The 26,742-nt window shown below is 47.9% G+C and overlaps 1 protein-coding gene across 50 annotated transcripts in view; it reads right to left on the reverse strand.

Annotated features, from left to right (window-relative positions):
* Window positions 1–3,375: 3,375 nt before the first annotated feature.
* The window catches only part of SORBS1 (sorbin and SH3 domain containing 1), a 225,957-nt gene continuing 202,590 nt past the window's right edge, over window positions 3,376–26,742 (reverse strand). For 12 of the 50 annotated variants that reach the window (XM_032432263.1, XM_032432257.1, XM_032432260.1 and 9 more), the window contains 5 exons: window positions 24,125–24,895; window positions 13,244–13,303; window positions 12,473–12,663; window positions 10,135–10,247; window positions 3,500–7,431 (listed from right to left, as the gene is read on the reverse strand). In XM_032432263.1, coding sequence (XP_032288154.1) covers window positions 7,364–7,431; window positions 10,135–10,247; window positions 12,473–12,663; window positions 13,244–13,303; window positions 24,125–24,895 — 1,203 coding nt within the window. In that variant the 3' untranslated portion in view covers window positions 3,500–7,363. Of the gene's footprint in view, window positions 7,432–10,134; window positions 10,248–12,472; window positions 12,664–13,243; window positions 13,304–24,124; window positions 24,896–26,742 lie in introns of all 50 variants that reach the window. The other 38 variants (XM_032432265.1, XM_032432266.1, XM_032432267.1 and 35 more) reach the window with 31 other exon arrangements.

The following is a 26,742-nucleotide window of genomic DNA, read 5'->3' on the forward strand; positions in this document are numbered from 1 at the left end:
GAAACCCCAGCTCGGAGAACTGAAGTGGCATTTCTGAGGTCTCACAACTGAAGTACCAGAAGCAGCACTTGAACAGAGGTCTTCTGACTCCCAGCCCATTGTCCTAATAGCCCTACTTTTGGGAAGAATTAGCATATTTATCCAATATGACAACTAAGTCTTAGAACTTTTTTTAAAAGTTTTTATCTATTTGGGAGAGAGAAAGAGAGAAATCAAGAGAGAGTGAGCAGGGGGAGGGGCAAAGGGAGAGGGAGAAGCAGACTCCCCCTGAGCAGAGAGCCCGATGCGGGGCTCAATCCCAGGATCCGAGTTGACCTGAGTTGAAGGCAGGTAGATGCTTAACCAACTGAACCACCCAGGCGCCCCAGTCTTAGAACTTCTAAAGCGTGGTCTGCTTCTCCCCATGAACAAGGGACAGCAGCCGCAATGGCTTTTATGACCTAGTCTTGGAAGTGACATACCATTTCTTGTGCCGTATTCTACTGGTTCCACAGACCAGCCCTGACAGAGTGCAGAAGGGCGTGAATACTGGGAGGTAGGGATCACCAAAGGTGTTCTTGGAAGCTGGCTACCACAAGCATCTTAACATTATTAAGACAGTTTTTGGCTTTAAAAATCTGCTGAAAGGGCCTGGGGACTCCAACAGGTCCACGGGCCATCCTTGGAGACCCAGTGACCTTGATGATACAAGCTCGAGTCAATCTATATGACTTATGCTACTGTTTAGACGATGATTCTCAGCTCTACCTCTCTTTTGCAGATTCACGTAGGTTTGTCAGCCTCACTTTTTAAAACAGGAATCTCTATGCCCAACACGGGGCTTGAACTCATGACCCCGAGATCAAGAGTTGCATGCTCCACCGGCTGAGCCAGCCAAGCGCCCCTGTCAGTCTCACTTTAAAAACCAGTAAGACAGAGGGGGCCAGAGACTCTTATTAATCTACCCAGTGTTTTCCCTCTGCTGACACCAAGGTGAGTGCTGGAGGAGCAGAGTCGTCCTCCCCCGGGATAGGCATCAGAAACCAGCATCACGTGGTCATTCAGATGCCTCATCATGGGCTTTTTCCATCTGTGAGTTCATCTTAAATTTTCTTGACTATGTTCAGTCTGAACCACCTGCCTGGCTAGTCCATTCCACAGATGACTTGTATCAAGTAGTAACTTCTTTCATTTGTCTTAAGGGCCTCCGCTAAGCGTTCCTGAGACAGGTTCGATCTCGACATGCCAAGACTTGGCAAATACACCTATGTACGACTCATGCAAACATTCTTCGTGACTTTTGAGACGCTAATCCTTTTTCCTTCAGAAGAGTCCTAGTATTTTTAGCATATGATACAGTTGGCCGTGTCCTCGTGGTCACATCAAACCCCTTGTCTGGGTGGCCATCCCGTGCTCTCCACCATGTTCTTCTCAAGACTTTGGCCTGCAGAGCTTCAGCACATAGCCTACATTCAGCTCACTGACATTTGTATTGATAGGGAAGGGTATTCCATTTTCCAAAGCTTGTCACAGTAACGCTCAGAGTCTAGCTTGCACAGTGGACCATTGAGTTACTGATCCAGCTGCCTTTTTCCTTCTTCTAGCAGCACACCCCTCCCCTGGCCTTCTCCTCTCCCCAGTCCACATGGTGCTGGTGAGGCTGTCACTCATACTACACCCGCTTCGGCCAGTGATTAGTCAAAGGAAGGCTAACTACCCAAGTTGGACCTGGCAGGGTCTGGAACTGTTCTCAGGGAAGCGCAACAGGAAGGCCCTTTTCCCTAGAAAAGGGTGTCGGAGGCCTGTAAGAATGAGCCCCGGGCTGCCTATGGCCGCACTCGGTAGGTGACAGCGTGGCCAAACAAGCCAGCAGCACCAAGAATGAGACAAGTACGAGAGGCGCCAAGAATAAGACAAGTACGAGAGTCGAGAGTCTGGACTCACTCCTGCCCGAGGAGGGTTCCAACTCCCTTCTTTCCAGCGATTTGACCCAAGAATGGCCCGTAGTGTTAGGTTTCTACCACTTATCATCAACGGGAGCCCCCATACAACTGGCTCTTTCTGCCAAATTACATTGTGAGGGATCTAGTCCCCGAAGGAGCATGTGTTAAGAGAAAGTAACAGATGGCTGGGAATGCAAGTAGAGATCTAGAAAGAGGGCTGGCCAGTGAAAAGGCAGATGAACCAAGGAACAGCATTCCATGGAAGCAGATAACTGGGTGGTGGGGAAACAGACACTCCCATACTTGGCGGGAGTATAAACTGTTGTGATGTATTTTGGAAGGCAGTTTGGCAGTATCTCAAGATTTGAAATGTTCTTGCTCTTTAAGCCAATCAATTGTATTCAATGCAGCATTGTTTATTGTGGGGGAAAAAACTGGCAATATTTGCATCATCAATAGGGGATTGATTAAGTAAATTATGGAAACATGTCCAAGCTCTATTGTTAAGGGAGGAAAAAGTGTGTAAGACCATGCAAAGCTTTTGTTTATAGACCATGTGTACTATACAAAGAAAGCTCAGAGGACCATAGAGCGGAGAGTCAGCAGCAGTCATCTCTGTGGGGAGGTGACTGTAATTACAGAAAATTCTCACCTGCTGTTTGTATGAGCTCAGAGTAATTTGAGATTAATTGCTGTTCTATTTCTGCTGCTGGAAGAAAGGACTGATAACGCATCCCTTCCTTCATTATTAGTATTCTGAGTTCTAAGATCTCTGGCCCCAGGGGTTCATTTATTTACGCATTTACTTGATCAAGTGACTGAGTGCCGACTATGTTAGGCACTCTTCTTGGGTGCTGGGCATATAAAAGCCAAATGGAATAATTATCCTCATGGATTTTACAGGATCGTGAAACACATATCAGATGCTGATGAGTTATAAAGCACAGAGGATGAGAAGGGGGAGAGGATGCTGGGTGGAAAGAGTAGGGTCCTGTTATATATAAAGTGGTCAGAGAAAGCCTCGTTGAGAAGGCAACCTAAAGATGTAAAGAGAGGGGAGAAGAAGGCCATGCAGCTCCAGCAGAAAGGGTCTTCCGGGCCCAGAAGACAGAATGGAAGATCCTGAACGTGCAGTGTGCTTGACGAGTCTGAGGCCATAAGGAACAAGGAGAAACGAAGCCAAGGTAAGGGAGGGGGGTGGGACAGTGTACCAGTGGGCCTGAGGCCATGGTACCGCTCAGTGATGTGAGAAGCCGCGAGAGGGTTTTGGATAGACTTTAAAATGCTCACTCTGGTTGTTCTGTTAAGACCGGAGTAGAGGCAGCAAGGGTGGAAGCAGGAAGGTGAGTTAGAAAGCAAGCACAAGGATCCAGAGAGAAAATGGCTTTCTCCAGAGAGAAAAGGCTGGGTTCTAAATGTACTCTGAAAGTACAGCTGATGGATTTGTTGGAAGGGATGAACAGCCTGAAAGTAGTGCCTGTGACCCCGGGCTCAGTCCTGAGGCCGTCAGACCCCCTGGAAGGCAACCCTTCTCCCATGACTGTTTGAGGCCTACGTCTACAGAGAGGGATGCCACTGAGTCACCCCCAAGAGGTGGCAGTGCTGAGTTGACAGAGGTGGAGAAGGACAGAACCAGGGGAAGGTGGAGGTTTGATTTGTGCACAGCAGGCCCTGCCCCCCAGAGATGGGTGTGGTCCCAGTCACGGGATGCCAGGGGAGGCTGGATGCCTATGCCACCATCTTGACACGCTTGGCTTGAGAGGGGACAGACTGCATTTTCACCCATCATAGCAAGAGAAGGCTCATAGCCGATTTAACTCGATTTAGGAAAACCAAATGCTGTATCATTTCCTGTACCCATGTCTTGCGGAGCAAATCAAGACCCATTGCACATATTTTATAATGTTTCACTTGTGCTTTTAAAGACACATCATTATTTTTGCAATCAGAATAGAAAGCATGGTGAGATGGCCAACAGTAGTCCATTCAGAGAAGGTCACAGAGTTAGCTTATTGAGAAAGGAGTAAGGTAAGAAGTGAGGTCTTCCAGGAGCAAAGCGAGACGGTATGTGATTAAGAAGGGAAAGGAGAGGATGCGATATCGAAGCAGTGAATATAAGCCTCCCCTGAGAAACTTGGCGAAGGAAGGAAAGAAACAATGAATGGTAAGAACAAACATATGCCACGCAATTCTGAATAAAGTTTATTAAATATGTACAGCAAATGTAGTAACTCAACACATCCATTTATCAAATCAATCCACCGCAATAAAGAAAAATAAATGAACAGAACAATCTGTGTCCGCATAGTACATGCTCTCCAGGTGTAATTAAAATGGCAACACTTTAAATTAATTGGTTATATATAATGTCAGTTATTTTTCTTTCAGAATATAATCTTCTCTGTAGTAACCTATTCTAGCAAAAGAACTTAATACCTACTGTAGATAAATAGGACTGCAAAAAAAAAAAATCAAAAACAAAATTAAAAAAAACCTATATAACTGAGATAACAATTACCTTCTCTCCCAGAAAGAATGATTATTTGAAATTTTAACACTTTACAATGGCTATTTTTGTGCTAAAAATCCGCAGGTGAGTTATTTGGAATTCCTTCATTTAAATAAAAATGCAAAAAACTTCATGACTTCCTCATTTTACCCCCCTTCAGTTCAAATTTTTAAAATTATTTTTCTATACAAAGTAGGTACATGGGCTATACAAAGTTAAATATACATATTTACAGTCCTGCTTCTTACGCATATGATCTTTTTTCTCTTACTGATCCGAGAGAGACTGCAAAAGGTAAGTAGCTGGGGGCTTGCCTTTCCCCAGAAGCACGGCGAGTGTATCAAAATGTGCTGCAAGGCATGGGCCCAGTTAGTTGCTCTTGCTATTAATAAACTTGTATAAATATTTCAGCATAAAAATAGGTATTTTATATTACTAAATGTCTGAGGACAAAAGAGCAATCGGAAACCTTTGTTCCTTGTTTTGTCATACATAGGAAGCCGAAGTTCGATGCAAATTCTGCAAATTTTAACATGATTTTGTTAAAGACGGGCAAATCGGTGAGGCATACCTGGGTTTCTGGGGATCTACAAATGCGTGAGGCTGGCATCATATGCAAATGCGGCTTTACAGATTGGTTTTATTTTCTAGCTGTATTTAAAGAGGTGTTCAAAATTACCTACTTAATCAAGAAGCACCCCTCAAAAAAAACTATTAAGAGTAAGATCGTTATTAATTGTCTGCATCTAAGACAGACCAGGAAACATGTCGGCCGATACAGGAGTTACATTCCAAAAGCGAGTGAAGTGCTGTCGTGCAAAACGCACGTGCATATGCACTCGTACCGTATGCCCTCGGAGAGAGACAAACGGCGCCCTCGGATGGGGAAGTGGACCTTCCGCAGCAAGGAGTCTGATTCAAAGACTATGGGGAAGGCTCCTTCTACCCAGGAAGCTCCTCCTCCTCCACCACCGGCACCCCTTACCCCCACCGTTAGTTCCACAGCCTCACTCCGTGGGGTTAAGGCTCTGCTCTGTCCTAGTTAAAAACAAATGTCTCTGGGAAGAAGCTAACACATTCCTCTTATCAGTCATTCGCACTCTAGTGTGAAGGAGTAAGCAGCAGTTTCCTTCCTGAGACCGGGACTTGAAAGGAGGACAGGGAGAGAATGAGGCTGTCTGATGGGGGGGGGGGGTGCACAGCTGATGGGTGGCAGGTGGGTGGAGAGACAGAGGGCGAGGCAGAGGCGCTGAAGACGAACTCCGCCTACTTGTAAAGACTCCAGACTCTGGGACAATGGTCCGCCGGCAGTTCTGAGCTACATGCAGAGAGCCAGGGTTCCTGTACACACTTACCTACCTAGAATTGCTGCTTCTATTTGTGACCTTGGATGTGTACTTGTGGGGAGGATGAGAGTTTGAAGACTCTGGAAACAGTTCCAAGAACTTCCAGCCATAAACTACCCTCGGACAAAGCTTCTTCTAGCAGCCTCATTGTTCAAGAGTGAGTGAATGGAGAGAGAAATACGACAATGCTTTCTAGAGTCTCTCCAGGGAAAGATCACCTCCATCTCTCTCATACCCTTCTTAGCACATATCACAGTCTCTCCGGACCCAATATTCCTGTGTGTCTGCCCCTCCCATCACCTCTGAGTTCCCGGCAGGCAGGTGGGCCAGTCCCTATTTCTTCAAGGGGTCTACCAGAGGGGCTGATGAACATCCTCGAATTGGATGGAGCTGTGACCGAGCACCCCGGGCGTCACAGGGGCCTCCCTCCTCACACGTGGCCCCACAGAGGGCAGGCCTCCCGCTGCCTCGCACGTGGGGCCGCTGCCCGTGTGCCTTCTGCTCTGAAGCGAGGCCTCACCAGGGTGCGTCGGGATTCAGGACCCTGGGCCACCACTTTGTGGGTGGTCCCTGAACTACTTCGGGGAGTAAAAATGAGGACGCGGTGGGCCTACGGCGTGGAGCACGTCCTGCTCACCGGTCGCCCCGGCATCCAGTGTGCATCAGTGCCTATTAAATGATTCACTGAACGCCATCCTTGGTTCTCTGTGAGAACAGGCCTAGCGACCTCACACTGCCCTGGCCAGAAACAATCCAGAAAAGAAAGCTTAGCACTGGCATTCTGGTAAATGAAATTGTGCCGAAGGTGACCACTTACAAAAGTCAGTGATATGGGAAAGGACCACACTGCAAGTGACCTTGACAGCTACAGAACTTCTTCACTTCATCGCTTGGAAACACAAATTTAACTACCTGACCTGGGCACCCCACGCCCACAGGCAAACCTCATGTGCTTTTCTGTCTGAACACCAGGGGCGTGGAGGGCAATGCTGCACGCAGGCTGTTCTGCTTCCATTTCTCCACGTACCCCAGGAGTGAGGCACATGGTCTTGGATAGCCTGGGGGGCCCCCGCCACTGTCCAGGGATGGCCTCGGCAGCCCAGGCAGATCTCCAGCAATGTTGGGAAAACGGTGGGCTCTGGGGTGGCTGGGGTGCGGGGCCTTTGGAGAATGGCTGGGGATCTGCCTGGTGCTCCGACGGCTGCTTCTGGCTAAATGACCGCTTTGAGCCAGAGCTGGTCAAGGCCTGGGCAGCAAGAGACATTTCTGACCTCACTGATCCTGGACTGTGTTACAGGTCAGATTACCCAAGAAGGGGAAAGGCTGGGAAGGCTTGGAGTGGCTCCCAGAAGCAGCTAAGTAAATACAGATTTGCCTCATTCCTTTTTCCTCAGTTCGGCTTGCCTGATACACAGCAAGCGTAGACAGGCTCAGGCTTTAGACACAACACTTCTCTGTCCCTCTGTTTTGCTTCTTACTTTATCCACTGCATTAGTTTTCCTACTGACTCAATGTTTAAATAAAGAGTCCAGTTCATGAATTACGCTTCATCCTCCAATAAAAATAATCTCTGGTTTTCAATCTTCTTATAGATACAAAGGCTTTACATAGTTGCCTGGAAAAGTACCAAATTGCCTTGTCCTTCTTGAAGTACCTATAAAAAACAAACAAACAAACAAAACACAAGCAAAATCAGAAGACTCACCCATGTGAGTTCAGAGAGAGCCCTTTGTTTTTTTGTTTTGTTTTTTAATTAATTTATTTGAGAGAGAGAGAGTGCGCGTGCAAGCAGGGGGAGGGGCAGAGGGAGAGAGAATTCCAAGCAGTGGAATTCCAAGCACTGAGCACAGAGCCCAAATTGGGGCTCGATCCCACAACCCTGAGACCATGACCTGAGCCGAAACCAAGAGTTGGAAGCTCGACTAACTGAGCCACCCAGGCGTCCCTGGATAACAACCCTGTGGCATGAAGGACAGCATATGGTTTCCAAAGCACTTTTCCCTGCCTTATCTCATTTAGGCTACAAAATAATGCTGGGTGCTAAGCCAGGCAGGCATTCTCAATACTCCCCCCTTTTTCAGATGAGGAATTCGAAGCTCACAGAGCTTAAGTCCCACAGTTGAGCAAGCATCAGAAGCAGGCTCTGAACCAGGACTTCTGACTCCCAGCCCACTGCTCTTTCCAATACTTCTCCTTTTTGGAAAAAATGAGCCCATTTATTCAACACAAGATACCAGGAATTCAGAATTTCTAAACTGTAGGATTTCTAGAAGTCCACTGGATAGGACCACACATCAAAAGGAAATTCCTCTCAGAAGCCTGTGCCTAAGCCCCGGGCTGACTCCCTGTCTCTGCTGCCAACCTTTTCAGGGTTCCCACCGAGCCAGGAACACTGAGCTACCTGGGCACAAAGGCCTTCCTGTGCTGCTCTACATCCCGAACTGCCGGATCCCTAACCTAGCTCCTTCCCTCGGGACTGACTCTCTAAAGCTGCGGGTGGGGGTGGTGGCAGACCCAGACCATGTCATCATTCCCCAATCACTGGCAGATAGCACAATTTGACAACCGCATCCTTTTCCCAGTTGGCTTGGATATGGCTTCAGGACCCCGGTGGACACAGCATTTCAAGCTGCCACCACCAGCAGGCTGGAGCTGTTGCCCGAAGCGAAAAGAAAGCATCAACGATAAAGACATCTAAAACAACTAACTGAACCCCCTAGGGAGGGCCGCCGGGGAGGCTGCAGAGAACGGAGACGATGATAGGGGTGAGAGATGTGCTCCTATAGCTGGCTTGCACCTTTCCTTATGGACGAGAAAAATGAGCTCCACTGGGTTACTTGATTCTCCTCTGAGCACTAGGCTACGTTTTGAAGCATTTGAGGGATTGAGGAATATTTCCTTTGCCTAGCTGCCAGGCGTGCCCCCATTAGAGAAATGGTGCCCCTCACCCTACCCCATGTTCTCGTAAAAAATGTAAATAGTCCTGGAGGAGTTTAACAGCGAATCTGTACCACTGCTGCACTCTCTAATACGACAGCCACGAAACGTGGCTAGTCTGAATTGAGCTACGCTGTACCTATAAAATATACATCAGAATTCTAAGGCTTAGTGGGATAGTTTGTTCTTCTATTCGTACTAACAATTTTTTATACCAATTACATGTTCAAATGGTAATAGCTTGAATGCATTGGTTTTAATAAAATATATCCCTAGAATTAGTTTCAAGGGTTTCATTTTACTTCTTTCAAGGTGGCTTCCGGAAAAATTTACATTCCACCCACAGCGTGTATTCTGTTTCCACCGGACTGCACTCCACTGGAGTGTTGCCGACTTCTCAGACTGGCTTCCTTCTGATCGGAGCGATTCAAGGTAGTGAGGGGCCACAGGCTTCTGGGGGCCTGGGGAGGATGGGGCAGCTTTCTAAGAGGCCAGTGAGGCCCAGGCAAATCTTTCTGGCTTCCCATTTCTGCTGAGGCCTTCCCATTCTTACTACCCCAGATCTGAGAGGACTTCACGTTAGCAAAGATTTTCCAGAGAGATCAGGAAAGAGCTGGTCTTAGAAAGACGATAAAGGTAAAGCCATTTGTACAAGGGGAAAACAGAGGTAAAAAGGGAGTCAGTGGCTCCCAAAGGCATATTTATGCCTGAGGAGAAAGAACAGAGGCTTGGGGACAGATGCGGCTGAGTCCAAGTACTGGCTCCGTGACTGGCTACCTGGGTGACCTGGGCTAGTTACGTCACCTCTTCAGGCTTCAGTTTTTGAGTCTGTGAACTGAGGATAATTCTTGTCTCACAGGCTATTTGTTGAGAACTCCAGTAACAAAGTATATTAAGCAAGTATCTGCTTTGTAACAAAATCTCAAAGAACATTGATCTTTCTCCTGTTCTCTGAAGGTGAATCTTTTAATTAGGCAGGTTGCTTTTTTAAAGTTATGAGAAGCCTGAAGTAAATAAGGTCTTTGGAAGATCTACACATATGCTTGAGTTTCACAGTTGAGACCTAGGCTCAAATTTTCTTGTGCTGTTCCATAAGAGTTTAAAAAAAAAGAAAATTTTCAAATGTAGAACAGATACACGCACAAGAGGAATACAAACAGAACTCAAGTAATGAATTTGACAATTGCCCTTCTGTGCAGTCGCGTTGGCGTATTTGGTTTTTGGGTCCAGTATCATGAGCGTCATGCACACTGTCTTCAGAGCAAGCATAAAGTGGGGGGCCCAGCATTCCTGACAGCAGTACCGGATTTGAGAAAGGCTCTTTTTTCTGTGCAGAGAATATTGCCTTTTGCATGGCTTATCACTCCTAGTTACTTCTTCAATACACAGCTAGTAAGAAAAGCACGAGGAGATCACTTACCAACGAACCATCCGTCATCACATTTTTCCATGACATCGACAATATCTCCATCTCGGAGTTCCAATTCATCATCATTCTGTGGTATATAGCTATATAATGCTTGGTAGCTAAATCTAAAAATGAGAGACATTGATTCAAACACTGATAGGATCAAATAATGAGGTTTTAAAGCCCAATTCAGTTAAATCAACACTTAGGTAGTGTTTCGTACTCATCAGTGGGGATGAAAGTATTTTACTGGCTATTTCCCTGACAGTGTAGCATTTGGGGAGATCCATTCAGTATATAATAAGGAAACAAAGACTGATGTCAGAGGATGGGAAGCCTCTGACAAGCAAGGTTATGATCAGTCCTTTTATTTAGTTTCATTTGGTTACCATAGCTAAGCATTTTGTCTAGATGCCCCCTCTTTAAAGTTAACCAAGGCTTTTTCTTAACATAGGAGAATGTATATAGATTATCAAGGATAATCAGAAGTTACTTAAGTCCAAAAAAAAAAGAAGTTACTCAGGTCTAGAGATAGACACTATATTCTGGACATATACGTTGGAGAGCATAAAGCAATTGTTGTATATATATAAAATTGTTGCATTAATATAAAGATATAAAAAGTACATTCTAATTGCTTACCTTGAGTTTAATATGCTGATACATATTTCATTGTTTTTATTTTTTTAAAGTTTTTATTTATTCATTTAAGTAATCTCTATATCCATAGTGAAGCTCAAACTCATGACCCCAAGATCAAGAGTCACACGTTCCTCTGACTGAGCCAGCCAGGAGGTGCCCCTCGTTAATTGTTTTTAAATGTGATGTCATTCTTCCAAAATTCTTGAAAGCGTTTTGCTTTCTTTCTATCCCAGTGATGTTTGGGAGTAAGATTTTTATTTACTTGTTAGTTGGCCTAAGGCAATCTGTCTGTGCTGTTCTGTCTGTCCTGACAGCAGCTCACTGGAGGAGGCTGGCCTACTTGTAAAATCTGACAAGGAAAAGTTTGTTTTCATTTATTCCTTTGACAGATACTTAAGAAGCATCTACTATGCACTAGTTCACAATTCTGTGTACTTACTATTCTGAAACACAACAGTAGAGGGCAAAACTTTGCAAATGAGCCAACCATCTACCATGTCCAGTAGATGCCAGTGAATTCCAGTAAGTGGGCAAATGAGACTAGAAACAAGTAAGAGGAGCCAGTCCCCAGGAATGAGAGGTTCATTTTCCTCTGCTGAAACAAAGGGACCATTTAATTTTATACATTTATCCAAATGTATTGATAATTCAGTAGATGGATCTGTCTGCCAGAAGGAAGTCTCCAATGAGGAATAAAGAGATGCAGATAGATTTCCAGTTGGTAAGCGAATACATTTTTGATGTTTCCATACTTGCCTGCTGTCTCCAACCAACTTGGACTCCTCAGAATGCCTTATCTTCCTCTTTACTTCCACTATGGCTGCCTTGGTAGCCTCAGCTCTGGGAAGTAACTCCTGATACCTGCTTCTCTATCCTCACTCCCAGACAGTGGAGACTGGGGGGCCAAGGTCCCAGAACCTTGCAGCTTGGGTCCCCCAGTCAGCTCTAATTTTGGATGGGCTTCATGCTGCTCAGTGCACCATTCCATTGAGTCCTTTCCCCACATGGGCCTTCTCCGAGTTCCCCAAACACACCATCTACCCTGGGTCTTTGCATGTGTGGTTTCCTCAGCTGGGAAGAACTTTTAGCTCTCAAATCCAGTTTGTCTTTCTTTCCTCCTTTCCTTTCTTTCCTTCCTCTCTCTCTCTTTCTATCTTTCTTTCTGTAAGCTCTACATCCACGTGGGGCTTGAACTCATGACCCTGAAATCAAGTTGCATGCTCTACTGACTGACCAGCCAGGGGCCCCTTCAATGTGTCTTTCAATGCTCATTCCAAATCTCTCTTCTTCTGGGAATGGAGTTTGCTCCTATATGCTTAAAACATAGGAGATATCCAATGATTTTTTTTTTTTTTTAATGAGTGGGTCAACTCTATTTCTCTAGGCAGAACCAATGACCCCTTCCTCTATATTCCCACAACACTAGTACTGAAGCCAGTCAGCACTGCTCTCATTTGCCCCTGGATGGCAGTTCATTCTTTCCTGGTCTCTATCTCTCGGTAGTCTGTGACCTCCTTTATTCACCCACCCACCACCTGTTTCATGTTGGCTGATGGGAAACATGGCCTCAACTAGAAATCCTCAGAGAAGCCAGGGGTGACTTGTCCATTCCCCCAAGTAGCTGCCCCCACACTTGGTCAATGACTCGTTCTCTAAAGCCAATAGTCTACTAAGAATGTGAGAAAGGAAGTTCGCCAAGTGTACTTACATATCTTGTGAGGTTTGACTCCTGTCTGGGGTGACTCTTCGCTGCTGGGCTTGAGGTTGCTGAGAAATGATTAAAGATGATTTATTGTCAGAAGGGGATACCTTGTGATGAAAGTCAAGGGGATGAGAAACAGTGCTGCAGTAATGAACAGATTTTTCGGCAATGTTTATGATCTCATTGCAAACTGCTTCCTGTGAGTGGCCCCGAGATATCCAGAAACCCCCATAAAACAGTCAACATGGGGACAAAAAACAAAAAAACAAAAAGAAAAAAAAGAAAGAGAGGAAGAGATGTAACATTCCAGACGAAGCACATAAGTCCAGGGAAACAACAGAGTTGAAGATCCAGGTTAAAAAAATAGATATTCCAGTAGTGGAGTGCAGGAGGGATCCAGGCGTAAGCATGGAAAAAACAGGTAAGATACAGAAGAATTTGGAATTTAGTATGAATATTAAAAATAAAGGCAGCAGCATAAAAGCCTGTAATTAGTGAGTAACTATCACAAATGGAATAACTTCAGGATAGAAATGCAAGTATGGATCCCCAATCATGCACTAACCATTAATTTAATCCCACATGTAGGCAGAGTACAAATATGGTCTCTAAACTCCTCTGCTTTCTGAGAGGGAAGGGGGTGGGCCTAACATTTCCCTCTAGCACAACCGCCATATAATTCTTGCAAATAATGGCTCTGTGAGTTAGCCAGGCATTACTCCAGTCGAGACTAGAAGTCAGTAAGGGTTCTCTTTAGAAAAGCTACAGGCATCTTACCACATAGCTCTTTTCAGATTCTGTGAGATCAGGTCCTGCTCTCAGTGAATGATGAGAAGGCTGTGATCACCAAGCAAATTATAAGGGAGACATTTTAGCAGATGTCACATTGGAACGGATTCAAAATAAAAGTGTGAGCAAATACACGTACCACACCATCACACTCGATGACGCCGGATACTCATGGCCTACGGCCATCGAGTTTCCATGACAACACGGTGGGTGCACAGGAGAAAACGCAATGTACAGAGTTAGAAGCAAGCATCCAGGCAATGAAATGGGAGGTTGGGAATATGAGCACAGTGAGTTGAGCATGAACACAGGGTCCCCAGATTGGCAGGAAAGAGACACAGAAGGGCTGTCTTAAGGAACAATTATGACCCTCCATAAACACACACATTGGTCCTTTTGCTCTCAGCTGGCAAAGCATCTATGGAAGGGCTGCTGAACCAAAAGCCAGTTTCAGTTTCTTGTCGACTGGAAGCCTCCTCTGGCAAAGCAGGCTCACAAAACTAACAGGTATGCCACACCTGTACTTGTGAAAACAAACAGAAACGCTTCTGAAAAACTCCTTGGTGATATCGGAAGCATCGAACAAGACCGTTCCCCTGGAAAAGTCTGCACATGACACCCTCCAACCAGGAATGAGTTCAGGTATCTCACAGGGCAGAGCTTGCTTCCAGAAATAGGACTGGGTGTCCTGACACAGCTGCAGAAATGAAACCATCACTCTTCACTCACCAGCTCAGGTATCACATGGTGACATGGAAACACAGGTGCGATTGTGGCCAAGCAGACCCATTATTTAAAGTGGGTCTCCCATAGGATAGGCCAGGAAGAGTGTCTGGAATCATTTCCCTGAGAAAGGATTCAATTCCAAGCTATAAGAAATCTCCCTACATAAATATTTGAAGAGCCATCCTTCTTGGAGAAACCCTCTCGGTAATGTGCACCAAGAGCAACAAGCCATGGTAACTCCAGGGCCTTCTAGAAGGGTGCTCAGATCTTGTGTATATGACCCACTTGATTCAGAGAGGCCCAGAGAGGCCAAGGGCTTCCCCTGAGGTCACACAGCAAGCCAGTGGTAGATTTGTCTTCTGGATTCATTTACTGTCCCACTGGATCTTCTCTTTCATCCTTGGACCATTTCCCATGTCATTAAGAGTGCTCACTGGTTTTATTTTCCATGAGTCCTACAGAAACCCTGGAGATAGGCAGAACAGGGTTTATCATCCTGTTTGCCTTTAAAACCCAGGAAGCTGATGCTCAGGGGGTTAAGTTCATGCCCCAATGTCCCACAGCTAGTAAGAGGTCGAGCTGCTGGGCGGCCCCTCGCATGCCACCACACCACCCCCTCGTGTTTAGCACATCTCGCAGGACCAACTTCTACCCCAGACATCACTTCTATATTCCTGTCCTTTTGGGAAACCTCTTCAAGTTCTCTAAACTTCTTCAAAATGGCAATTCTTTAAACCCTGGACTCTGGCAGGAGTAAAGGAAGAGCCAGAACTGCAAGGGGCCTTTTCATGGTCCTTCTCCAATGTCTCAGGACCTGCTGGTCTTTGCCAGGTGACCTTGTGTGGCCCCACTCACCACCCACCCAGCCTCCGGGTCCAGGCTTCTGTGTAACAAAGGAAAGTAATGACACTTCAATGACACTTGCTATGTGGGCTTTAATGTGGCAGAAGAAGGAAATGTATTCTGGGTGATCCCTCACAGGCAGATTTGGACAGGAGGGAAAAGTCTGCAAGTGCGAGCTGTCCAGTAGAAGGGCTCCCAGGAGAGGAAGGGAGCTGCCGATCCCAGTGGCTGTGGAAGCCGAGGCTGAGCTATCACTCGGTGGCAGGCTGCGACACTGCTTCTCAACCTTCCGTGTGTGCTGCCGTCACCTGGGGACCCTGTTAACATGCAGACTCCGACCGGACACACCTGGGGTGCATCCTGAGGCTCTACATTTTTTTAATTTTTATTTTAAAAATTTTATTTAAATTCAATTAATTAACATATGGTGTATTATTAATTTCAGAGGTAGAGGTCAGTGATTCATCAGTTGCGTGTAACACCCAGTGCTCATTCCATCCCGTGCCCTCGACACTCTACAGTTCTGTTGGTGATGCCCCTGATGCTGGTCCACAGATCAATCTGGGGGATTAAGGCTGTAGAGCACCTTAATTATCCTTCACTGAGATTCTTTGGCTAGACTGTGCCAAGACTGATCAGTGTGGGTCATACCTCATATGAAAGTTCTCATAATAACCAAAATATTTCCAAACTGCGGCTGGTGGCCTAATGACCTTGGGTCAAATGCAGGACAAAGAGAGGATGTGGACCACCTCTTCCCATGATGTCCATAGCTTACAGAAGTCCTGTAGCATCTTTCAATGAATTTAATCTAAAAGGAGTGACTAGAATCCATCATCAAGCAAATATTTGGTGCTTAAAAGAGGTTTGGTGCATCAGATATAGCAAAAAGGACCTGAATATTTTACTAGCTCTTTTTTGCAAAGCACCTAAAAACAAACAACAGCTTTCAAAGCACACAGAGATCCGTTACCTCATCTGACTTTTACACTAACCTTTTGACTTAGGTGGAAAAGGAATTTTAAGGCTCAAGGAAGTGTGAAGATTTACACAGGGTGACAAAGCCACCGCATACTGAGTCCTCAGTGTCTAACCAACATACACCACCTTCCTCTCGAGTCCCGTTGGGACAGCTATGACCATAGCAATACCTGGCTTCTGCCCTTTGTGACAACAGGTGCGGTCGCTTCTCTTCCCGAATACTTTTTCTTTATGTAAAAGGTACAGTGTGCGGTAATAGATATGGTCCAGTCCTTAACTCAAGGATGCACAGTACCGGAAGGGATACTAACCCAGCTAGTATCTTCCTTGGTCTCAGGCCATATCCAAATCAGAGCATAATCGTCATCATCGGCTTCACATCTAGACAAAGTTGACATCTAGTACAAACTTAAGTCATCCCCGAGAGGTAAGGATGATTGGACTCCGTACTCAGAGTTTGTGGAATGAAGGACAAAAGCAAGATAAACATTTATCCTATTAGCTAAGATTCAGTTTCTTCCTGTTTGAAATGCATTCCTTACATTTAAATCGAACATTTCATATAGTTGGGATAGAAACCAGTTTTTGGGGAGGTGTGTGTGGCATGTGGACCCTCAGGGGAGATGGAGACCACTGATACCCCAGGCAGGGATTCGCCCTTCACTTTGAAGGCTATTTACCTTCAGATTTTTTTCCTTTGGCATATATTTTTCTTTCCCTGGCCCCATTTTCTTATTTTATTTTATTTTAGCAAGAGAGCGAGCACGAGCGGGGGGACAGGCAGAGGGAGAGGGAGAAGCAGGCTCCCCACTGAGCAGGGGACTGATGTGGGACTAGATCCCAGCACCCCGGGATCATGACCTGAGCTGAAGGCAGACGCTTAACCAACTGAGCCACCCAGGTGCCCCTCCCCGGCCCCATTTCTAACTGTGTATAGTTTTCTATATCTCTTCCTCTGAACCGATGCTGTCTAATATGGTAGCCAATAACACTTGAGATATGGCCAGTATGAAATGTGCTGTTAAGTGTAAAAATACATACTGGATTTCAAACAGCATAAAATATAGACTGTAAACTATATCATTAATAATTAGATTGATTATATACTATTACATAATTATATTAATAGTTTAAATACTACTTTAGATATGTTGGACTAAATAAAATATATTGTTAAAATTAATTTCACTTATTCCATCTTACTGTAACCAGAAAAGTTTAAATTACGTATGTGATTTACGTTATATTCCTACTGAATGGTGCTGCTCTGAACCCTCCCCTGCCTGTACTTAAGGCTAAAAGTAGACAAAGTTCTAACTACGACCTCATCCAGGGTTAAGAATAAAGAGAGTATTATCTTATGCCAAGTACATTTCAAACTCTTGGAGATACACACCAACTTTTTTTTTTCCCACATGTTTAGAAAAACAGCCATCAGCCCAACACACACACACACACACACACACACACACACACACACACACACACACACGCTGCACTACCCCCACCCCCCCACACCTGACAGTAAGCAGGGGATAGTTGCTGATCTGGAAACTGCTTTGCATCCATATTTGCACACACACTCACAAACTGTCCCCCTTGGCCTGGAGTGCTGGTTTTATTCTCTCCAAGTGAGCAATCCTGCATGAATCCTTGCTCTGTTGCCTTTCTATCTGCAGTTCACAGAAGACCCCCCAGGAATGTGACCCCGGCCTCCCTGGGGCTATTAATCCCTCTGGATCCACGAAACACCCGGTGCCACCAAGGAGTTAGTAAGCGTTCTCTTCCAGCTTTGGGTGTGTGCCAAAGCCTTGAAACCCCAAATAAACTCTCCACAGGGTAAAGAACAGCAGGAAGTCCTGGAGATGTGAACAAGATGTGAACAAGGACCTCAACCTCAGAGCGGCCCAAGCCCCCGGAAGCATCACAGGTCCCTTCTGCCCTCCTACCCCCCCCACCCCGCCCCCAGCCCCAGTCTGCTCAGAGACGACATTCCTCAACCCACTGCACACACCTATCTTGTCATCTGCTCAGACCCCACCCCACCTCTCTTTCTGGTGACCCATACTGGCGCCCAGGGGGAGACGAGACTGGGTGCAAGGAAAACTGGGTTCCAGGCCAGGCTGTGACACTAATTCATTGTCTTTTGAACAAAATGTTGAATTTCTCTGGATTTCAAATTCTTAGTAAAATAAGAGGATTGGACATGATTTACATAAACATCCTTTTCGGCTCCGAGGTTCTAACATAAGGGTCAGAGTGCACGCATCCTATGACTTGAGAACTAGGGTCTGGGGCGGGGGGCAGGGGCTGACCTGGCTTAAGAACGGGGCACCGCACTCACGGTCCCCTGAGTACTGGGTAGAGGGCTTCTGACTGCAGCCTCTAGATGTGGATGGAGGGCTTCCTCTGGCAGTTTGTGGGAGGCGAGGGGTTGCCCTGCATGGTGGCAGATTTGCAGCTCCGGGAACATCACAGGCAAACGGCCAGAGGAGCCGGAGGCCTGAATGATTCGGGCTCCTGGCTTTCGGCTCTAGAACACCTCCACGGGACCCTTACAACAGGACCAAGTTCTCCCTGAGCTTATTAAGAAAAAGATCCCAGCTTAAACATAAAACAAATTACAGCCGATCGGTTCAACTGTTTCCCACCTAGATACAATCCCCTTGCAGACTGCTCCTCAGAGAACACGTTACTTTGTCGTAACTCGAATCTGATTACAACGCTAAACTCAAATGCTCAGCCTTCTCGTCATGGTCTGTAGTGTGTGGTCTGTTTCCTTCCTAAAGTAATCAGAGGAGAAATGGCAAATATGTATTCAAAGATGAAGAAAGCAAAAACTTTCCAAGAGGACACCTTCATACTCAAGGTGAGAGAGAACAGGGAGAAGCACTAAGTTACAGAATGCAAATTCTCAGTTTTCTAAATTCCAGATTTGTGGAACACAAAGTGGAAGGATTCTTCCAGCTTATCTTCTACTTTCTTCTTCTCCCTGCCACCCCCCCACCTCCATCTTCCTCTCTTAGGTGGAATGGGGTAGGAGGATAAAGCAAACTGCTTCTGTTTCTTTGCCCTGTTACCTCAGCATCACGTAACAGGTATTTACTGAGTCCCAGTGACAGGCTCTGTGCTGGGCGTGTTCATCTCCACGGCCTCTCATTTCATCCTCACAACTCAACAAGGTGGTCCACATTTACCTCACCCTACAAAACTAAGACCCAACATGTGTGAGTTGGGAACTGAAGAGCCAGGATGTGAACCCCGAGCTCTCAGACCCCGAACCCTGGGCATCCTGCTACACCCTGATTCTCTGAGCTTGAGCTCTGCCCGAGGGACACATGAGAGTAGCTGGAGAGGTCACTGACCAGGAGGTCGCCTCAGGAGGTACTCTGTAGCTGGCATGACGGTTGCTACCATTGCTCCCAACACCTTCTGAGGGGTGGACACTTCAACTTGAGGTCTTAGTTCCCTACCTCAGGTGTTGAGAGAACACCTGCTGGTTATTTTTGGAACTGCAGCCAATGCCTCTCCCCATCCTGTAAATTATTAGAGATTTCCTTTCTGAGTGAGTCAAAGGAAAACATTTCCATCTTAATTCCCATGCTCAAAGCAGGACTCTGTCTTTGTTACCTTTCTGGGAACAAAGCTAGCTTCCACACAGTAAGGGTCATTCCCTCTGAATCCGCCAAAGCCTGTTTCTGTCATCACCTGAGCGTTCTCTCCTCGCCTTTCTCTAAGGCTGTGCAGTTTGATCTGGTGCTTCTCAGACGCTTTGAGGACACACGGCTTTCCTGAATACTGATTTTATTGTTGACTGGCTTCCTTCCCTTTGGGACTCAAACAAATATCACAAAAGTTTTTGTCACTTTTCTCAACTCATCATAAAAGTAGAATAGACTAGGGGCTCTTGACCTGGGGGGCACGGACTCCCAGGAAGCTTTTGGATGGACGCAGGTGTGGATCTCCTGAAACTTGATGCAAAATTGTGTGTGTGCGCCCCTCGTCGTCCCCAGACTACTGGCCCAGAGTCTTCAGCTGACCTCAGATTCTCAAAAGTTCTGTGATCTAGAAAAGGTTACGAGTCCCTGGAGTAGGTGATTTGTAAAGACTCTTTTTAATTCAGAAATTCTGTGAGGATCTCTCATGCCAACTGTAGGAGCTCTCGCTGCTGACGCCAGTCAGCAAACGGTGCCTCTCTCTTGGGAAAGCTCAGTCAACAGTTGATGATGCTAATGACTGAGAGTTGTAAGATGATCTTCCCCTTCACGGTCTTGATCACCCTAATCCTTCTTGGCCAAAATGATGCCCGACAGAATCCAAGAATTTGGTTGATAATTCTGAACTCTTGGGCATTTTGTTTGTATGCATGTTTTTGTCCTAGTACACCCCCCAAACCAGGAGAAAACTTTTCATTTTTCAATTGTGAAGGTCTGAAGGTTTAATAATAAACCCCCTACTTAAAATTTTGCATTTGTTCCTTCTTTCCCCTTTTATTCACACAGGATTTTTAGCTAATCATAAAACATCAATGTTAAAAAGACCTTCAGTTCTCTTGTCTATATCTTTTGTTTATGGATGAGGAAGCTCCGAGAGAAAGGAAGTGATTCATCCGAAGACACACAGCAGGCCAAAAGCAGTGCCGGGCCAGAGCCCGGGGATCCCGACTTCCAGCACAGTGCTCTCCCCACGACATGGTGGTTCCCCTAAACACCCCCTGCCCTTCCTTTACGCCTTCCACTGTCTAAAGAACACACACCTAAAAACATGAGCAACTGACCCAATGTGATTTCAGTCTGGGAGTCTACAAAGGAGTGAAAAGCCAAAGCCCTTCACCAGTGTTCATCCACTCACAGAGCGTTGGGGGCGGCAGGGGTGGGGCTGGACAGGTGACGAAGGGGGGAGGAAGCAGCCACGCAGGGACTTAGCACCAAATACGGAAGTTTGACAACTGATTCACAAGGGGCACGTGACTGTGAGGAAGGTGACTGGACGTTGCTGGTGGGTGTCTACGTGCTTCCCGGCTCTACTCCCAGCCCTTTCCCCAGAATCCCCTCTTCCAGCCACCTGTGGACCTCCTAAGCCTCACCCAAAACTCACAATTCCCCGCGCCCCCTTTCCTGTTCCCACCTGTGGGTCTTGGCTGGGTTATTTGCTTGCCTTAATTGACACCCTCTTGCTGTTCGCCTATTATAAACGTCCCTGTGCTTGAAGCCCTATGTCAAATGCCACTTTTCTTTACAAAATCTACCAGACTGCCACCTTCTCCCTCCTGTTGCTTATTCTTTCTCATCTTGAACCTTCAGGGTGAACTGACTCTCCTTCCCTGTCTGCATTATAATTATATATATAATAATATACATATTAATATATATATAATTATCTTAACCACCCCCTGCAATGGAGATCATACATAGCTTTAATTGGGGTCAGACACGTTTTTATCTCTTCTTTCACTCAACAAGTATTTATTGAGTACCTTCCAAATATGAGGTGTCATGGTCCCTGACCTTAGGGCGCTAACACTCTAATGGCGACACAGACAAGTGAAGGTAAGAAGACAATAGAGCTGAGATCCCCCAAATCAGGTGCCAGGGCCGTGGATGCACAAAGTCAGAGCACTTAACCCAGTCTTGCAGGGGCAAGGGGAAGCAGTCAGGAGGGGCTTCCTGGAAGAAGTAACATCTAAGTGGAGAAGTGAAGGACAGGTGGGAATTATGGAGGCAAGCCAGCAGGGAGGCTGTGGAAGGCGAAGCCGGCTTGCTGTCTGAAATGGCCAGATCACATGAGGCCTTCGATATATTAGCAATGAAAGAAGAAAAGATCCTAACATTTTAGACTGTCTTTTCATTTAAGGTACGCCGCTAAATTCCCTCTACTTACTGGTCAGATATTCAACCTAGCTTCTTAACAACTATCATAAAATTGAACTTTTGTTCAGTTCCCCACAGCAAGGAGAACAGTGACTGGCGATTTTCCTGATCACACACGCTGGTCTGGAATGCATTTATCCAAATAAGTGACATAGCCTGAGGCCACAGCAAGCTCACAGGCCACCAAAGAACAGTTGTCCCTGAAGTCCTTTCCATCTTTAGCTCTGTCACCCCAAGAGGGCCTCAAGGGGCAGGGAGCTTCTGCAGGTCCCCCTTCCGTGAGTGGCTGGCTCCTGTTCCCAGTCACAGGAGAGGAAAGTAGAGGGGTTGGGCGGGAGGCGTGGGGGCAGGGGCCCCCTTCACACAACCTTCCAGCTCTCAGCAGGGAGCAAGGCCGGGGCCAGGGCCGGGCGCACCCATGGAGAAGGACTGGCGCTGGAAGAGCAGGAGGAAGGGCGGGGACAGGAAGTGGTACACTCGGGTTCTGGAGGCCCACCAATTTTCAACGGGCCTGTCTTCCCATGTTGCCAGTTACCTCCCCCGCCCCCCCATCCTCCATTAGGAAGTGGGAAGTATATACCTCTCAACTCACCCGGAGTTCCCGCACTATGCGCACTTCCTGTACACATTGGGTCCTGGAATTGGGCTGTGCTGATGACTCACGGCCGACAATAATGAGGTCTCCAGGCACCGTGGGCTGACTTAGGACGTTTACAGAACTGTTCCCACATCAGAGACATTGAATTCTTTTCAGCTAGCCCCTTCACCATCTCTCCCCAACCAACTATTCTTTGCTTAGCTGGACACACCCTTCTCTTCCTCCTGGAGCGCACATTCCAGGAGCACCTGCTCTGGGACCAGGCAAGGCCTTCCCCAGGTTCTGCTATTTTCCCTAGGTCCCACGCTCAGAGCTGGAGAAACAATCCACTTTATGGAGCCTCCCCACAGGCCGGCCATCACTCTTAGCTCATTTAATCCTTACAACTACCCTCTGAAGGAGAGACCACTTTTACTCCTACTTTGCACAGAGAAGACTGTGGCTCGCTGGCCTGATTATTTATCACTATCCCACACTGCTCTTCCCGTGGAAAGCGATTTTCTGCTCCTAACCATTACGCTGGGGCCAGAGGTCCGGCCTCGTCGGTGTCTCAGGCCTCTGAGCTCCGGTGGTCTTCAAGCACTTCTCTGTCACTGCAGTCACGATGCCGCTGTGCCTGTCTTGTTGCTAGAACACAGGCTCCTCCAGAGCAGGGAAGCACTGACCCCAGTCCCCTGCCCTGCTACAGAGTGGTGTCTACAGGCCCGAAATAAATACTTGTTGAGTGACTTTAGAGAAAAACTAGGATGGCAGGTCTGAGGATCAAGCATAGTCTACTGTGGGCATTGTACATAGTAAACAATAAATGAGGCTTCTTCAAGAATTCCATCTGATACTAAAGGCATTCTAGAATGTTCTCCGTTCCAGAAGCAGCTCCAGATTGTCCAACATGGAGAGCTGCCAAGGTGCTGACCACGTTCTGTTCCCAGTCCCTGCACGTGGTATTTCATATGCATTACTCTGTGGAACCCTCTCAACCACGCTGTGAGCCTGTTTTACAGGTGAGGCTCAGAGAGGGGAAGTGACTCCCAGTCACAGACGCTAAGAGGTGAACCGGCATTCAACCCCAGCTACTTTGGAGAAACTGCCCGAAGTCTTTGACTTTTAGGGTACTGAACAGCATTGCCAAAATTAGAATCATGACCTAATTGCCACGTTTGTCCTCATCCCCATCCCCAGTTTTTCAGCCCTCAAAACACCCTGAGGCCACTTTGGTCCGTGAAATCTTTGTAGCTGACCCAGAGAGAAAATGGGACAGTCACCTAAAAACCTGGTGTGCCCATTCCAGGACCCTGTACCTGCTGGGGCCCCAGCGCTGGGTCTGCATGCACCTCCTTAGGACCAACATGCATTTGTTCATCAGTGAACAGAAGCCCTGTGCTCCCACACGAACACGAGACGGGACGGAGACCTGACAGAGCTGAGCACTGGCAGAGCACCACGGGTTACGGACACAAAGTGCAGCTCACACCAAACCAACCACACGGAGCCAAACTGAAGCCTGGTGTTCTCAGCTGTGTTAGAGCAAACCGAGGGAAGTCTCCAAGGCATGAATGGACGTGAGGAAGGCCTTCCTTCTCGTGGGGCTTTGGCACCAGGCCAGGAGGCACCCAAAGTGGGAGTGACTTCTGAATCGCCTCAAGAGGCCAGAGTGCTGACTGTCCTTTGCCTCCAGCTGTCCCCAGCCTGGTACCTTAATCGATGGCCCCTCCGTTCCCTCCTGGGTACTCTTTCTGCCCCCAAGGCAAGCGAAGGGCTCTCACCGGCATCCACGGGGCCGCGGTAGGCGGGCCACGGTTGAGACGTCCAGCCCACCCTGCCAAGGCACACGCGGTCACGCTGCAGGCCTACCTGGCTTACAGCACTCCGAGCGGCCCTCCTCTTAGCCTGCTCGCCACCTCTATGCAGGTCTGTCTGCTCAGCCTCCCTTCCCGGCAAAGGGCTACCCGGGGGCCTGCCGGGCCGGCTCTCCTCGGGCGCGTGGAGATCTGAGAGTCTCTGTTCCGAGCTCAGGCACCTGACCACGTCTGAAGGTCTCAAGCAGCTCTTCTTAGAGATCTTGGGTGCTCCGGGGCATCTCTCACCTGCCTCCCGCTCTGATCTCTCACACTGTCCGCGCTCTTCTCGCCTCGGCTGCCGCTTACCCTGGCTGCTAAAGGCGTTGCTGAGCTCCGAGATGACCCTATCAGAGCTCCCTGGCAGCAACTGCGAGAAGCTATCCTGGCGGACACCTGGCGGTGGCACGTGGACACCACTGTCCCTGTTGACGTGAAGGGAGGCGGGGGCACCGTGTGCCAAGGAGGCAGCTTTGTGGGGGGGAGGCAGGGCCAGTGGAGAAGCCATCGAGCGTGGGGTGGAAAGATCAGACCAGCTCGAATGGGGAAGGCTGAGAGACAGAGAGGAACCGGGCCTCGCCCACGAGGCGAGGTGGTCGGTGTCATAGACAGAAGTCTCCGGCAGAGGAGGCAGGGGTGGGGTCAGGGCCAGAGGCCGCCTGCCTGGGACCCCAACAGTCAGGGAGATCCACTCAGAGGTGACAGCGTGCATCTCGGGGGACAGGGCTCGATGGGAGTGGGGCAGGGATGAGGGGGCTGGCATGATGAGCTTGCTGTGACTGGCAAACTTAAAAAGAAAAGGAGAGAGAGGAAAACAAAGGAAAGAAGCAAAAGGTACAAGTGTCAGCATAAAGAAGACAGGAGGAAAATAATCACAAGGGATATACAAAGAGGAATGAAATGCGGAGGACGAGGACACTCTGGTGTCCAAAAAAATGAAATCGTTTGGTTAGGTTGGAGAGAAAGTGGGATGTGGGTGCATGCGTGTGTGCACGGTGTGTGTGTGCGTGGTGTTTGTGTGGGGGTTGTGTGTGTGCACCGTGTGTGTGTGCGTGCAGTGTGTGTGCGTGCGCCGTGTGTGCGTGTGCGGTGTGTGCGTCTGTGTGTGTGCGCGCGGTGTGTGTGTGTGGTGTGTGTGTGCGCGGTGTGTGTGCGCACCGTGTGTGTGCGCGCGGTGTGTGTGCGCGCGGTGTGTGTGCGCACCGTGTGTGTGCGCGCGGTGTGTGTGCGCGCGCGGTGTGTGTGTGCGCCGTGTGTGTGTGCGCGGTGTGCGCGCGGTGTGTGTGCGCGCGCGGTGTGTGTGCGCGCGCGGTGTGTGTGCGCGCCGTATGTGTGCGTGCCGTGTGTGCGCGCGGTGTGTGTGTGCGCGGTGTGTGCCGGCGGTGGAGGAGGGGCGGGCGAAGTGAGTGGAACAGAGACGGGAGAAAGGGGCCCATTGGGGCGGTGTCAGATGGCGCTGGCCCGGTTTGCAGAATCAGACTTCCAGAGGGACACACTGGAAGGCCCCCATCCTACCCCACCCCACCCCAACCCCGCTGCCACCGAAGAGGCCCTGACCTACCAGCACGAAGGAAAAAAGGTGCCCTGCCACTGCCCTGCCCCTTCTTCGGGCTTTTATTCTCTCTAGAGTTCTCAGCAAAGAGCCTTCCAGACAGGGGTACGAGCAGTGGAGTCCTCTTGTTTTACAGTTGTGCTTGGCTACAGTCAAGCGAAAAATCTCGCTGAGTTACTCGAATTACTACGAAGCAGAATGGCCTGCGCCGACCCCACGCCCTCTCCCCGTGAGATCGCCGGAGATGGATCTCGCTGTGCAGGAGCCCTGGGTCAGCCCATCTAATGCTTTCTGCCAGGAACCATCCCTGGGGTCAGGGGTGGGCAGGTGGGAGAGGAGGAAATAATGAGAGGATGACAGAAAAGAGGCACCACCCAAGTGTCATCCCAAGTCCAGGTCCGGGTCCTGCTCTCACACCTCTGGCCATTCTCCCTACAACTTACCACGGTGGTATGGTCAGTGGTCTTCACAGGAAGTCACCCCACCATGCCTCTTTTGAACCCAAGGTCCTAATTCTTTCTTGGCTTTGGGGAAGTGGGGATTGGTTTGGAATAATTATATTTTTTAAAACAAGTCTGTTCATAAGTAATGTTTAGGGATGCAAACATCTTACTATGCCTATAAACCTACTTCCTCTCGGCCCAGTGTAGACAGAGATGCTATACGTTCCCTTCCCAGCCTGGTTCTTGCTTGCAAAGAATACTCTGGATCTGGTCCATATGTCTGAGGATGAGAACGTGAAATTCTCTCTTTCAATCTTTGCCTTCTGCAGGCCAGCCTTGACCAAAAAGATGATGAAGAGAACCATCCTGGGTCATGGTATGTATGGGACACTGGTGGTCCCCAGACAACCAGCTTCCCCTAGGGTAGGCTGCTCCTATACAGTTTTGGACCAACTGCTAAAGTCTCTCATTTCTCTTGCCCTTATCATCTTATCCCCAGAGCCATCACCTTAAGCTCTTTCTTTTCCCCACGATAATAGTTCTCCCTCCCAAGTTCTCGAAACGTGTCATTTATATGCATGAAAACAAACCCTGGTGTGTATCCTCTGCATTACTGCAGATGGTTCCTCATCACAGTGC

The sequence above is a fragment of the Phoca vitulina genome, unplaced genomic scaffold (genome assembly GCF_004348235.1).
Source record: "Phoca vitulina isolate PV1807 unplaced genomic scaffold, GSC_HSeal_1.0 scaffold48, whole genome shotgun sequence".
NCBI classification, from domain to species: domain Eukaryota; kingdom Metazoa; phylum Chordata; class Mammalia; order Carnivora; family Phocidae; genus Phoca; species Phoca vitulina.